General features: G+C 39.8%; 1 protein-coding gene across 1 annotated transcript; it reads left to right on the top strand.

The window, feature by feature from the left end:
* The first annotated feature begins 450 nt into the window (after positions 1 to 450).
* Positions 451 to 8830, top strand: e2f1 (E2F transcription factor 1). Its single transcript, XM_066670115.1, has 7 exons — positions 451 to 1650; positions 2012 to 2111; positions 2612 to 2813; positions 3384 to 3536; positions 3664 to 3778; positions 3897 to 4113; positions 4398 to 8830. The coding sequence occupies exons 1-7, from the start codon at positions 1402 to 1404 to the stop codon at positions 4643 to 4645; spliced, it is 1284 nt and encodes a 427-aa protein (XP_066526212.1). The 5' UTR covers positions 451 to 1401; the 3' UTR covers positions 4646 to 8830.
* Positions 8831 to 15033: the final 6203 nt, after the last annotated feature.

Raw genomic sequence — 15033 nt, forward strand, 5'->3', positions numbered from 1 at the left:
AATGGTTGCATTTCCATTGAAAGAAGTTCTTCATCATATAAAAACTGTAACAATATGTTCTGTATATCTTGACATATGTTCATCTTTGTCATTTCCAACATTTTTTAACCAATAGAACAATAGAACTTCTGATTTTGAACTTTTTACAATTATTACGTAAAGTTAGAAAAGAACACTAACGATCACATGTAAGACAAAGTTTGTTGTCGTGTATGACAAAAGAAATGCATCACAGATCGATATTTCACTTTCCAACCGAGCGGTTGCTGAGCGACAGTCGCGGAGACCATTCAGAGCTGAATAAACCCGGGACGTGGACGAGCGCTCTGAGCCAATCGCGATGTGACGTTTCGGCACGTGCCACTTTTCGCGGCAAAAAAGATTTGGCGGGTAAAAAGGCTGGAGCCCATCAGCTGGGACAAAAACAACAACAACAATAACAAAGGAGCACAGCCACAAAGGAGTTCATTTCGGGGAGCGGCCGAGCGGAGGGGCACAGCAGTGCGGACAGGAGCGACCGGGCGCTTCATTTCGGATCTCAGCGCCTGGATGTTGGTGTCATTTTGTTGTTGAGGGGAGACGCTTCCTGAATGGGGTTTGGTTTGTTTTGTTTCGTTTGCGGACTTAAAGAGAAACCAACACTTTGATGTTTTTCATAGGGACAACACAGTGCATCGTTCTATTTGACATCAGCCCCTAACGACTTCTGCTGCGTAAAGAAGTTAGTTAAAAGTGTTAATAATGTCCAGCTCGAGTGACTGCACTTTTTATCACTCGTCCACCGGGACTCTGTCTGCGTGAGGGACTAAAGTTCATTAATATACCTGTGTGTATTGTATATAACGATGCATTAAGTGCTTGCATATACATATCTGTATCACTTTAACGTGCTTTAGCTTGTGTTTATAGGAGTTACGGCTGCCTGCCTTTCAGCTGTGTAACTTCATTTTCCAAAACAAAGGGCCGCTAACACATCAGGGCAGTTTTTCAGGAACCTGTTCTGGTTTTAACATGTTCAACCAGCGGGTGACAGGGACATTTCCTACATTTTTTGCAGCAAAACCACAGCGTACGCGTTTATTGCAAGAATGTGTTGTATTTTAAATAGTTCGGGTACTTTATCTTGAAAGTAGTACTTCCATTGACCTAGTTAACCCAGCTAGCTTAGCTGCTGTAGTCCCTCTCTATCAATAAAAGACCCCAGTGTGCAGCAGACCCCTTGTCTGTCCAGTGGAGACAGCTTATTTGCTCATGTTTAAAATGGCAGATTCAGGACACTACTTTCAGGGTAAACTGACTTATGAGAGTTTAAGGCAGTCTCAGCTCAGTGTTTTCCTGGATGCCTGAAGTAGAGGAGCTTTTTACAGAGAGAACAGTGCGCAGTTACCCTCCGCAGACTCAATGATGTCAGAGACGTTTATAACTGGACAGACGTCCGAAGACCTGCTGGTGGATTTCGAGTCTCTCTTGAACAGTGGCAGCATTGACCTGAGCGCTGATCACCAGATTGTTATCATCTCCACCCCGAGCAGTGTGGACCTCCACCCGACCGCAGTCCAGTCCACCACGGATATCCTGCTGTTCGCCACCCCGCAGACGAACACCGGGCCTGGGCCAGAGATCCGCAGACCCCCACTCGGAAGGCCTCCGGTACAGCAGCTACACAATAACTAGGCCCTTATCAACTCTGTTGCTTTTGTTATCATTAGTCGTAGCGGAGACTGTTGTAGAGCTTTTATTATTAGCCCTGTACCTGCACTTACTAGGTATAACTAGTAATAACCCTGTTATTACCAATGTTGTGCCTGGGCCTTAAATTAGTATTAATATAACATTAGTAACCCTCATTTTATTACTTGTAAAAAACATAATTGTAATAATATTATTTACAGTGATACTGTTTCTCCTAGTTGTCTTGTTAGTGTTAACCGCAATAGTTTTGATCATTTTAATTAATTCAACTTATTAGTCAGTCATTATTTTTAATTAATTACTTTTGCCTTAACTCTAGGTGAAGAGGAAGTTAGATTTGGACAGTGATCACCAGTACCTCAGCAGTTCTGGACCACCGTCACAAATCCCAGCCCCCCCAACAACACCCGCTCCCAGAGGTAAACAACCTTCTACAGCAAAAGATTTGGACCACTATTACCATGCAGCATCCTTAAGCAAGTAAGATAATTCTGGTTGTGATGTCTGTATAGACAGTCTGGAGCATGGCGGTGGGACCTCTGTATACAACATGATGCTTTTCAGAGCTCCAAATGTAGTTATAAATTAATATAATCGGCATGCTCCTATGGTAGGTAGCTTTCAGTGTTCGCTGTGTATCCAAGAGCAAAGGGAGTGTGGTGCTTCTTTAAAATAGCAATAAACAACATGGTAGCACACAGCAGGCTGGAGTTCCATGTGCCGATTCATTTTACAATCACCAACACGCATGCACCTCATCACATATTTTAGGAGCTTATTCTAAATGGGGCGAAGATAATGACTCCTTCAGAAGACTATAGAGTGGTGCACTTTTTTACACAGTTTGATAATACCCTGAAAGTGACTTTTAAGAACATTCACGCATACATTTCCCCCTCCCTCTTCTCCCTAAACACAGAGAAGTCTCGCTACGACACGTCACTCAATCTGACCACCAAGCGTTTTCTGGACCTTCTGGCGAAGTCTGCTGATGGTGTGGTGGACCTTAACTGGGCCTCACAGGTTCTGGATGTCCAGAAACGGCGCATCTACGACATCACTAATGTCCTGGAGGGCATTCACCTCATCTCCAAGAAGTCAAAGAACCACATTCAGTGGCTGTGAGTAAAATCCATGTGCATTCTCCAGACCTGCTGTAGTTGAAATGTACTCCTGTAAGACCAGACAGGGTTCATAGGTTCATTGTAAAAATTACAGGTTTGAAATGGATTATGAAAGTCAATGAAACTGGGTCCAGGCAGAAAAAAAGAAGTGGCACAAGATCATTGTAAGATTGCGGAGTTAGTATCGCTCTAAACTAGGGTAGTGGAAAATTCAAATCATAATAAAATGTAAAGTAAACTACTGTGGGCTGGATTTAAAGCTTACAATCTGCCCTTTTTTCACAGAAATAACCTGAGATGAGAAATGGGGGTTTCACAAACAGTTCACTTAAGAGGAATATTCTTCAACCCTTAGTTTATTGGACAGGCTGGATTTCATACTTAAGTTTCCTCTTTAAAACTGAGAATTTCGGGTTCTTGAGGCGTCTCCTTGAGGGCTGTTCGGCAGATAGCTCAAGACCACAGTTTAGGGTCCTCTCTTTCCTTTGGACAAATTTAACTTAAGTCTATGTTGAATTATCTCCAGGTCTCAACTTTTTCTAAAGCTATATTTGTTTGTTGTTTCAGTGGGAATCGAATCGATGGGGCATCAGTGGCACGCTATCAAGAGCTGCAGAAGGAAGTGTCTGAACTGTCTGAAGCTGAAGAAAAACTGGATGAACTCATCGGCAAATGCAATCTCCAGCTCAGGCTGCTCACTGAGGACTCTAATAATAAAAAATATCCTTTGTGTGTGTGTGTGTGTGTGTGTGTGTGTGTACAATGTCTTCAACCATTTATGCAAAATAAAAAAAAATGAAGTATGTTTATATCATTTGTAATCTGTGTTGACTTAACACTAAGCTACGCTGGGATATGTGAAGTGTCAGGACTTGAGGAACACAGTGGACCCTCCAGATCAAATTGTCATGGTGATCAGAGCCCCTCCTGCAACGCAGATGACTGTCTCGGAGCCCAGTCAGGTGTTTACACGTGTTTTTTTTTGTTTGTTTTTTTTATCTACACTTGTGCATCGTGAGCTTAGTGATTGTGTCTTTGATTGTGTGTTAGTCATTTATTGATTCTTTTTTGGGTCCTCAGGGATACCAGGTCTCTCTGAAGAGCAGCAATGGACCCATCGATGTCTTCCTGTGTCCAGAAGACAGCTCTGAAGTTTGTAGTCCTGTGACAGGTTGTAGTCCGGCCAAATCATCCAGTCATAGCCCTACTCAGACCACCTTAAATACAAATGAAGCATCAGCATCATCACCATCCACTCTCCCAAGTGCCTCCCCACTGCCCCTGGGTAATGAGACAGGTGCGTTTTATTTATTTTATTTTTTTTTTTTTTAATAGAATTTGTCATTAGAACGTGAAAAATGTGTCGTCTTTCTTTCTTTCTTTTCAGTTGTTTGAAACGTCTGATTTTAAATCACATTTCTCTATTATTCTCTCATTTTTAAACTGTTTTTTGTTTGTTTCACTTTTTTCCGTTTTATTGTGAACGTTGTGTTACAGAGTTGGGGCTCTAGTGGTGTATTGTGTCTTGCATGTCTCTAACAGCCCCCTAATGCAAAGGTTTCCTCTCTGATCTTCCCTCAGAGTCTTTTCTGGACCCGTTTTCTGGTATTTGTGAGATGCCTGATTTTGACCTTCCTGTCCTGAGCTCATCAGACTTCCTCCTGGAGCGCTCTGCTTCCTCTGGGACAGTGGGGGACAGTTTTGGTCTGCCATTAGACAGTTTCATCAGCTTATCTCCACCCCAAAACTACGACTACCACTTTGGCCTGGAGGACGACGAGGGTATCAGTGAACTGTTTGACTGCAATTTCGGTGACATTGACTTCTAAGTGAGAGAGACAGAATGTGAGAGAAAGAGCGAAGATAAAATGTGCTTTAATTTTTGCGTTCTTTAGTGTTCTTTTTCTATTTATCACTTGCATCCTCGCTGATATAGCAGACACTTTCATAGAGGGCTGCACCATAAAAGTCAAATTCTATATTATGATTATATTATTAATATAATAATAATCTAGACTCTAGAAACAAATCAAGGCCTGTTCCCATCAGAAATACGTCTTACTTGGTCTGAATTGGCCTTCACGAGGAATTTGTTTTTTGGAGTTATATGAAAACTTTACTTAATGATGCTGATTGGACTTAATTTGCATACACTATACAGCTAAAAGTTTGAGAATACCAGCTCAGCCAACATTTCTGCTGTTGAGACAGCTTCTACTTCTCTGGGAACTGTTTAGGCTCGATGTGAGCACATTGTAGATATTTGATGGAGTTCCACTGCTCCCCAGCCTAGTGCCAGATGTTTGACTTTTGGAATGGGGATATTGGGCTTCTGTGCAGCTGCTCCTGAACGTTCATGCTTTAGTCAGACTGTACAAGAAGTTTCCACAATGCGTGAAACTTGAAGTAGCTGAAATCACTCTGAAAAGGGTGTTTTATTTGCATATATCAGCATCACGAGATCATTTAAAAAGTTCTGTATCATGCAGCGTTATTTCCAAACAACACACGATGCCTATTTCTCAGTGAAGTAAACATTAGTTGATGAGTGTGGACCAGTGGCTTTGTCGCACTTGCTTCATCATGTTTAAAGGGCTACAGCTCAGCGCTGCCTTAAACATTTTACTAGCACTTGGGCCGCCTTAAGGTTTCGCTTTATTAAGCTTTAGACGGCCACTTAATTTATTTATAGTGAAGTAAACCATAATCTGTTTGTTTTTAAACTGTCTGAATCTTAATGTGGGTGTAAAGTTGAGGGGTGTGAGTTTTCTTTGTTGTATAGTTAATTCATAACTGACAAGGTTTGGTGGAACAAGTACGCTCAGGAGACTAGAAAATAGAGTAGTTGTATGTTCGGGACTTCAGGAACGTTGTTTATTTTCTAGATTTGTGTTCATACAACAAGACAGTAGGGTATGTCCGTGTGGCGCTGGATAATCATTGCTGTTGGGATTTGGGAAAGTCATTTTCATTGTGAAGAGGGCTACAAGCACCAGGTTGTCATTGGCACGAAAGGTTGTTGTTGTTGTTGTTTGTTTGTTTGTTTTTCATGGCCAAAGTAATACTTGCCCATGATCAGTATTTAGTGGAGTTTTCATTGTTGTATATATTTTAGATTTAAAATCTGCACGCTCAGAATCCTTACTGAATTTTGCTTTCCAGTTTTCCCAAAATTACCCTGAAATATACAAATTTGATGCCACAACTGCAAAGGGACTGGAAAATTCCAATTTTTGTTTAATTTTTCTCCCCCCCCCCTCCTTTTTTGAACTTACGCTGTTGAAGTTGAAGCTCTACTAATATATTGCACAATTCCAACTGATGTGGATTGCCATTCCTCAGTTTTAACCCTGCCAATTTAATCTCTAGCAAATGTGGTTTAGAATTCGTATCTGAAACCACACTTGTTTTGTACAGACTTGGAAGATTTTATTTTATTATTGCTTTGTATTTATTGTTTTTTTGTTTTTTTTCCCTCTTTCTTTTGGGGTACCCTTGTTGCCTAGGCAGTGTAGTACTGTTTCAAAAATATATTTACTCTGTTAATACAAATATGATATTATTGATTTTTTTTTCTTGGTTGATTTAAAATAATTATAATTGCTAGATCTTATCTTCTCCTTTTAGCAGAATTAATTGTACCTCCAGGTTTTCTGAAGGTTTTTCTCAGCTCTTCTGAAAGAAAGTCTTTGTAGAAAGTTGTTATACTCCTGTTTTGACGTGCAAATGAATTTTATAAGGTCTATATTAACTAACAGCACTGTCACCTTTTAAACCTTTGATGCTGTTCAGTACAATGAGAACAGGGTTAGGGGAAAATTGTACTGAATAAAAAAAAAAAATGGGAAAAAATAATTGTGCCGCTTAGAATAAGGGTTTATGACAGAAAATGTATTAATGCTTAGTAATTACTTAAAATGTTATAAATTATTAATAAGCAGTTACAGCACAAAAAGGGCCAAGCAGGGTGCTGTTGTATATGAACAACATGAGTATTAACTTTACTGCTGACTGGAGAAAATAACTGCTCTTTAATGGTTTGTAACAGGCTTTTTGAAGTAATTACTTAGCATTACCTAGCTCATTATAAACCCTTAAGAAATGTAGTTTTACTGTGGAGTGATATTGAAAATATCATTGTAAACATTTTATAAAGTTTTCATACCTGCATGGCTGATCACCCACATGTGGATTTGGCCTGGTCTTGCAAATGCAATGGTGAATCAATCACAGTTGAAGGTTGCCCAGTCTGGGGTTAAATCTAAGGTCTGTATTTGAAAAATCAAGCCGTAGTCTCTGGTAGAGGAGTGGTGAAGGGCTCTCTTGTAGTTTGTATATAGTATGTTGTGGAGTAGGGATTCTGAGATATAGAATATTTGATAAGCTATCTACTTCATACACATGTATGAAGGTGTCGAGGGACAGCAGAGGGAAGCACATGTTTGTATCATAGTCCTGGATCATAGTAAAAGGCAGCTTGTGTGTGTGTGTCTGTGTGTGTGTGTCTGTTGGTGTGGTATGTTGTATGGGTTAATTTTGTTATTCTGTACACAAGGATATTACGTTTGTTAAGTGGAAGAAATAGGTTTTGCTTTGGCATGGCTTTTTGTCGACCCTTTTGTTTTTAATTTAATTTTACTTTAGGTCTTTTTAAACAATGTAATTGGTTTGTGCGTTTTTACCACATTGGGGTGGATTAAAAAAAAAAACAACTTGTTAAATCTGTTACTGAGTGATTCGAATTTCATTGGGAGTATTTTGCTGTGAAATGGTTGTAGAAACTAGTTAACTGAGATTTCTTTACAGTGGTGTTAACGAAACTAGGCATCTTAATGTATACCGCTTAAATATAATATTTTTTGTTTACTATCAACAACCACCAGTGAAGTACATCAGTCTGTAGAGTTGTGTAAAATGGTGGAACTGCTGGAACAGTCTGTTTTCTACAGGCACTACTTTACTGTAGAATGCCCTGTTTGATTACATTTTTGAGAATATACTTTAAGCCCAAAACACGTTGAAACTAGAGTAAAACAGGTGTGTTCATGAACAATACATGTACTAACTTACATGGATGATACTTTTAGCACCATAAATTCTTTAGACGTCTGGTTATTACCACTGCTGTGAACAATTCTGATCATTTAGTTTTTCTAGAGTAGAATTTCACAACAAACCACTCTCAACGACTGTTTACACCATAAAATTGTATGGGAATTTTTCACAAATCTTATAAAATATTAAGTTTCAGAATTGTTCTTCTCATTGGTTGATTGCTGCAGTGTTGAGTGAACATTCCCTAATCATGGCAACAAGTAATCATTTATATCAAGAGCACACAAAAAAAACACCTCAAATGTTCAAAGAAATGTGTCACGTTAATGACCTGCTGTGTGTTGGATATACAAAATACATTTTTAACACTTAAAAGGAATGTCTACAAATGTGGGGGAAACACAGTTCTCTCTAGGTTTGTTTACGTTCAGAAGCTCTCTGTCTTTGAAAGTGAAATGGTACATTGGAGGGAAAAAAAGATTGTTGTTTTTTTTGTACATGGCTGAAGTTTTCTGTATGGATTTGTTAATTGTTTGAATTACCACAGTACTTCAATTTCAACGTCAGTTTTTTAGTTTTGTTGCACTTTCGGTTTGTGTGGTGACACCTTATGTAATTTGAAACAGCAAAAAAGAAGTCAGTATTACCCACATATGGAGCGGGAATAGAGCAAAAGTCTCATCTTGGCTCATGCTTTTCAACGTTTGGAGTTCTCTCAGTTGTCTAAATATATTCCAGATGTCTTTTTTTTCAGCTGTGAGCGGAGAGTGAAGCCTAGAATACCAGACCATACCAAAATGTTCCTTTTTTTTTTTTTTCTCGATATCTAATGACACTGGGGTTTCGTAAAAAGGAATGTGGCCTTTATCTGGGGTTAAATGCCTATATTCAATCATTTGTTTGTTATTATTATTATTTTTTTTTTCAGTTTCTGTCAGAAGAATGTTTCTGTTTTTCAACAATACAAATAAATCAGTTTTTCCCCCCATTTTGACATTTATAATATTTTGTTTATGGAGAGTAACAACATGAATAATGACTTCTGTTTCATTCTTTATTATGAAGATATAACAAGGGCTCTTATTATGAAATAAGGTAGTTTCCTTAAATTTAATTTCCTTTTTTGTCTGTGAGGAGTTTGGTGTGTTGTCCCTGTGCCTGTGTAGGTTTCCTCCGGGTGGTTCTGTGGTGCTCCTTTGAGGATCCTTACAGTTGAAGAACAGGGTGAAAGGCAGCTAACAACGTATTAAAGGAACAAATGGACTTCAGTCTGTAATTGTAGAAGTATGCAGTGCCCCTGTATGGTTAATAAAGCGCAAATGAGAGGAAACAAGGTGGCTTTAATGTTATGGCTGATCTATGTGCACACACCACACCTCTGGTTTCTGATTGTGCTGGCCCTGTGCCTGTTTTCACCAGATGGGGTCAGTATTGATGCACAACGAAATACAGCATTCTTTGAAGGTATTTCAAGGATATTTTCAGAATGTCAAACTATTTTTTTGCCTTTACTGTACATTAACCTTAATGCTGCCTGTTTCCCGCCCCATTTAAACTGGAATGTGTTCTAAATCACCTCGCTGTGGGTTGGCTGCGAGCTGCATGTTTATCATCCTGAAGGCTGAGGAAGGGCCGATAAATCATTTTCAAAGCTCTAACCTACTTCAAACAATGATAAAATGGCAAATGTTTGGTTATTTATTTGCATGTTTGTCTTATTGTATTGTTTTATTGTTGTAGACTGACAGTTTAATTTGTATTTCCTTTGTATTGGGAATGAAAAATATTTTAGGTAACTGATAAACGTGGTTCACTAAATGGAGAGAGAGAGGGTGGGAGGGAGGGATAAGAGGAAAGAAAGAGTAATTGTTACAGAGGAAAAGAAAGGGTGTGATAATGGGTTCCAAAACAAGAGAGAGAGAGAAAATGAATGAATGAACGTGGGGACTTGAGAGAAGGAGAAAGGTAGAGAGGGAGCAGACTGTTGGCCTGCAGTAGAAGTGAATTGCAGGTAAATGTGTGCATTCATTAATGATACATTAACTGAGCTGGAAAAAATTGATCATTTGCTTGGTCTCTTGCTTTGCCAAGGACGATGTGGCTCACGGAGATTTGGAGCAATTCTGTGAGTGGTGTTGAATCTAAAGCTGAATGCAAGAGTTTATCCAAGTTTTTTAGTAATACTGCTGTCAATGAGAATATCCAGCGTTGACAGAGTGTGTGTTAGGCTTGAAAGAGCAGCTCTTTTTGGTCAGTGTTGTAGGGGGCAGTATTCTACCATTATATTATTAACCTTTTTACGTTTCTTACATTCACTGGCTGCTATTTTGAAAGCCCTTCCTTCTTAGGCCCACCTTGTTGGTGTACAGTTAGAGTCACAACGGGAGGTTCTTGCCTCTCCCTTTCTGCCCTCATTGCTTACTACCATCAATACAGAGGCACACTATTTCACAAAGAGTCAGGTGTTGAAGTTAATGTGATGACAGAGCGATGCAGGACCACCTTTAATTTAATGTGTTATTTTTGGTGGCACAGTGACAAGTGTTGCCACCACTGGGTTCTACCATTGGTCACGGACTGTGAGGAGTTCGGTGTGCGCTCCCATAAAGTTTTCAGGGCATTGTTTTACATGGAAGGACCTTGTATTACATTGTTGTTATTTTACATTTCTGTGTTATTTTATATTACATTGAGACAAGTCTACTGATGAATGTACCTGCATGCAGAGGTGCTGGCAGCTAGGCTAGGCTAATGTGTAGCACATCCTCACCCAGGCACAGGCGATAATCAGACTGCACACTCACTGATTTTCAGACAAATTAAATGTCAGGAGGAATGGGAGCGCTGGAGCGCCTTGAAGAGCGCAGACTATCATAAATTATTAAAGTCTCCCCTCCTCTTCACAGCCATCTCTGAGAGAACCGTCACGAGCATGTTCACTGAGTTTTCTCAACTTCACTCGAGAGGTAAGATCAGCCTCCGATATTTTCCCCTCAGTCCCCTGTTGAAATGTGTTCTACAGAAAAAAAAAATCACATTAGCATCAAGACCCTCATAGTATTGGCGGCTTTTTGTGTATAATTCCTATTCACATCACAATGGGAATGAAAATGAACTTTATTTTGCATTGGAAATTCACTTGAATGTAAATTAACTATAAATGAGCGAGTGTGCATGTACTCAAAAGTGTGTGATGGTAATTTTAGGTGCATTAATATGCCCTGCTTATTAGCTTTATAAGAAGAAATTAAATAAGGAAAGGCAAACGATAATATAAAGACTGTTACCTGTTGTGCTAAATCGAGATGCACTGCAGTTCACTCAGTTCAAGTAGTGATAAACACAAGTGAATTCAGACACGTCCACTGTTTATTGCTTAGTAACCAAAGAACTCACAATACATTTTAGTCCACATTTAGCTCATGTACTGAGCTACGATGTTTAATATACACTACAAGTGTGTTGTGGGTGATTGAAGTGCCCCTTAAAATCATGCTTCAAATCAACATTAGTCACCATTATTTTACTCCTTTTTTTTTTACAGCTGTAGGTCACACGCATCTTAAACAGCTGCAGATTTTTAGAACATCATTTCATGTCTTCTTCTGTAGATAAATACTGTACATGCTCAGTAATATACACCTGTGGCCACAATGGATGCAATGCATTCTAAAAAAAAAAGGCAAAATGTGTTCAAATTTTCAACTGAAAATTGTTATGTTTTATTTTCCACAGCAGCATGATGGCCTTAATGATCAGACCTCACTGCTAATTATTAGCATCATTAGTGGATCAGTATAACCTTTTAATGTTCTGCTATTGGCTTGGAATCATCTCTGTTTCAATCAAGTCTTATTAAAGCCATTTCTCTCAAGTCCACCCTCAATAGTGACGCTAGTTATTGGAGGAAATTGAGAAGGAATGGAAGAGAAATGGAGTGATAATATGGACAGAGCCCTAGCAGTCAACTGGCTGGTCTGTCTCATTAGCTTAGCACTGTTAGCTTGAAGCCACTGCAATTAGCTGAAGGTAAACTGTTTCCCCAGCCGGCTGGAGTAATATGAGTGAGATAGCAATGGTCAGCGCTAATAGGAAAGGATGGATAGTCCTGCCTCTGGGATCTTAGCTCGGCCTGGTGCCACAGCATCGATCTCTCTCTCTCTCTCTCTCTCTCTCTCTCTCTTGCAAACACACAATGCCACAGATGCATTTTATTGGCTCAAAGAGCCAAGCTGCTGCTTCATTCCAGCAGCTGTTAGTATGCAGCACTTCAAGTGACCTTTAATTTGAATACGTTGTCCTTTTTTCCATGGTGGACCCCCACCTTGTCATTCTGGCGCCTTAGGAGTTTCCATAGTTACCTGCTGTGAATATTAACACCTGTTTCGTCCCATATTTCATTAGGAAAACCTATACCTTCTGTTGGCTTCTAAAACCTTCAAATTTTTTATAATAATACGATTATGTTTAATATAATTATATGATTTTATTATTTTATAAATTAATTGTTGATACAAGCACTGCACTACATCTCTGCTACAAACGGACATGGAAATTTTTCCAGCACCTATCTTTTAGGAACAATTTTTGAATATATTATAAATTATCCCTAGCTAAGGCTAGCTTTAAATGCTAAAATCTCATAATTCCATTAAAAATGTCAGAGCAAAATCCAGCATTCAATATGGCTGTTACCATATAATGGTGAAGTACCATTGTTTATATTTTATAAAGAATATTATATCAGAAAGTAAAAAAAAAGCTACACTATATTGCCCAAAGTTATTCACTCTTCCATCCAAATTACAGCATTCAGGTGTTCCAATTACTTCCATGGCCGCAGGAGTATAAAACCAATCACCTAAGTGTGCAGACTGCTTCTATATACATTTGTGAAAGAATGGGACCCTCTAAGAAGTTCAGTGAATTCCAGCATGGTACCGTGATAGGTTGTGCAGTTGTGAAATTTCCTCACTACTAAATATTCCTCAGTCAGCTGTCAGTGGTATTATAACTAAGCGGAAGCAATTGGAAATGACAGCAACTCAGATATGAAGTGGTAGGCCACGTAAAATGACAGTGTGGTCAGCAGATGCAGAGGCGCATAGTGCGCAGAGTTCGCCAAATTTGTTCAGTAGGGTCAATTGCTGCAGACTTCCAAACTTCATGGAATGGGTTTCCATGGCCAAGCAGATGTTACATCACCAAGCGCAATGCAAAGCATCAGATGCAGTGGTGTAAAGCACGCTACTACTGGACTCTAGATCCGTGGAGACGTGTTCTCTGGAGTGACGAATCACCGTTCTCCGTCTGGCAATCCGATGGACGTGTTTGGCTTTGGCGGTTACCAGGAGAACGGTACTTGTCTGACTGCATTGTGCACAGTGTGAAGTTTGGTGGAGGAGGGGATTATGGCGTGGAGTTATCAGGAGTAGGGATTAGCCCCATTGCTCCAGTGTAATGACCTCTTAATGCTTCACCATAATGAGATTTTGGACAATTTCATGCTCCCAACTTTGTGGGAAAAGTCAGGTCCTGTTCCAACATGACTGTGCACCAGTGCACAAAGCAAGGTCCATAAAGACATGCTTGAGTGAATTTGGTGTGGAAGAACTTGACTGGCCTACACAGTCAAGTCCTGACCTCAACCTGACAGAACACCTTTGGGATGAATTAGAGCAGAGACTGCGAGCCAGGCTCTCATCCAACATCGGTGTCTGACCTCACAACTGCACTTCTGGGAGAATGGTCAAAAATTCCCATAAACACACTCCTAAACTTTGTGGAAAGTCATCCCAGAAACATCATATTAAACCCTATGGATTAAAAATAGGATGTAACTTAAGTTCATATGTGGGAAGGCAGACAAGCGAATACTTGTGGGAATATAGTGTATTTAAATTTGATAACATTCTACAAATTTTTTTTTTTTTGCCAAAATGTTTTGGCTTTTTTTTTCTCAAGGTATAAACACCTTTTTCCTTATTAGTGTCTTCAGAGGGATCACACTGCATCCTATCAGGAGTTTGGGGGTGAGCTTTGATCCAAAGTGGATCTCATTCTTTACAATGGAACTAAGCATGGACCTTGACAGTCTTTTAAAAGCACACCTTCCTTGACTCGCACACACACAGAGGATATCTGGGGTGTAAATTGGTCTCCTGATGGTATCTTTAAGCACTTCTTGGGCACATTGGAGCCCTGAGTGGCAGTGTCACTGTTATCAGAGCTGCACGACTGTAACAGAATGACCTGGAGGGTTTAAAATGGAGCACTGGTGTCTTTTTCCAGGGAGCACAGGGGCCTGGGCCTCGGCCTGCCGCCCTATCAGTCCTTCAGCAGCCCACTGAGGGAAATGGCTCTTTTATTAGAGCTATATATCACACGCCAGACGCTTAGCCTGCCCACGACACCTGCAATATTTCTCCCTGCTTTAAGGGAAAAGGGCCTGGAGGAGTGGAGGGCTGCTGGGTTGGTGGGGGAGGTTTGAAGGAAATTGATGACAACATTGCCATCCACAACATCACCTGCTTTTGTTTGTACAGGGCGTCAGGCCGGATGGTCATCTGTGTCACTGCAGACAAACGAGCACCAAAGTGACAGCCACATTTGAATATGTGTATAATTAAATCAATAACACAAACTGCTCTTGCATTGTAAAAGCCACCTTGCTGTAAACACACCAGTCTCTGTAATAGAACAAGCGAGACAAAGTATACATGAACATATTTAGGACAGATTTCTCAGTATCTAGAAAACTAGTATTTCAATGGTGGACATATATTTAGCTATTATTAAAGGCAGTGTTCAAGTTTTTTAATCAAAGAACACTTTATAAATTATATACCATTTGCTAGCTCTCAGGACATTTTGCGTTCTCAAAGATTGTTTAATGTGGTGTCAGTAAATGGGGGAAAAAAGGTCTCAGTCCAGTATGCTAGGACTTCTTTCTCTCTACTCACGGTAGGAAAAAAAGCATCTGGAATGCAGACAACTGACACACTTCTAAAGGTTGAAAGGCATGAACCGAGATGAGGATATTGTTTCATTCCTGTTCCAGGATGAAGGTTGAAATGTCTCCAAATTCAGGAGATGGCTACTGCATGAAAGTAAACGCAGACTGAAAGTGCTACAAAACTGCACAACTCAAGTTACCAATGAG

This window comes from Hoplias malabaricus, chromosome 5, assembly GCF_029633855.1.
Source record: "Hoplias malabaricus isolate fHopMal1 chromosome 5, fHopMal1.hap1, whole genome shotgun sequence".
Classification (NCBI taxonomy): Eukaryota; Metazoa; Chordata; class Actinopteri; order Characiformes; family Erythrinidae; genus Hoplias; species Hoplias malabaricus.

Coding starts and splice junctions, on each gene's coding strand:
- e2f1 (XM_066670115.1), top strand. CDS start 1,402: ATGATGTCAGAGACGTTTATAACTGGACAGACGTCCGAAGACCTGCTG. Junction 2,814..3,383: donor AAGAACCACATTCAGTGGCT/GTGAGTAAAATC, acceptor TTGTTGTTTCAG/TGGGAATCGAATCGATGGGG. Junction 3,779..3,896: donor CTGTCTCGGAGCCCAGTCAG/GTGTTTACACGT, acceptor TTGGGTCCTCAG/GGATACCAGGTCTCTCTGAA.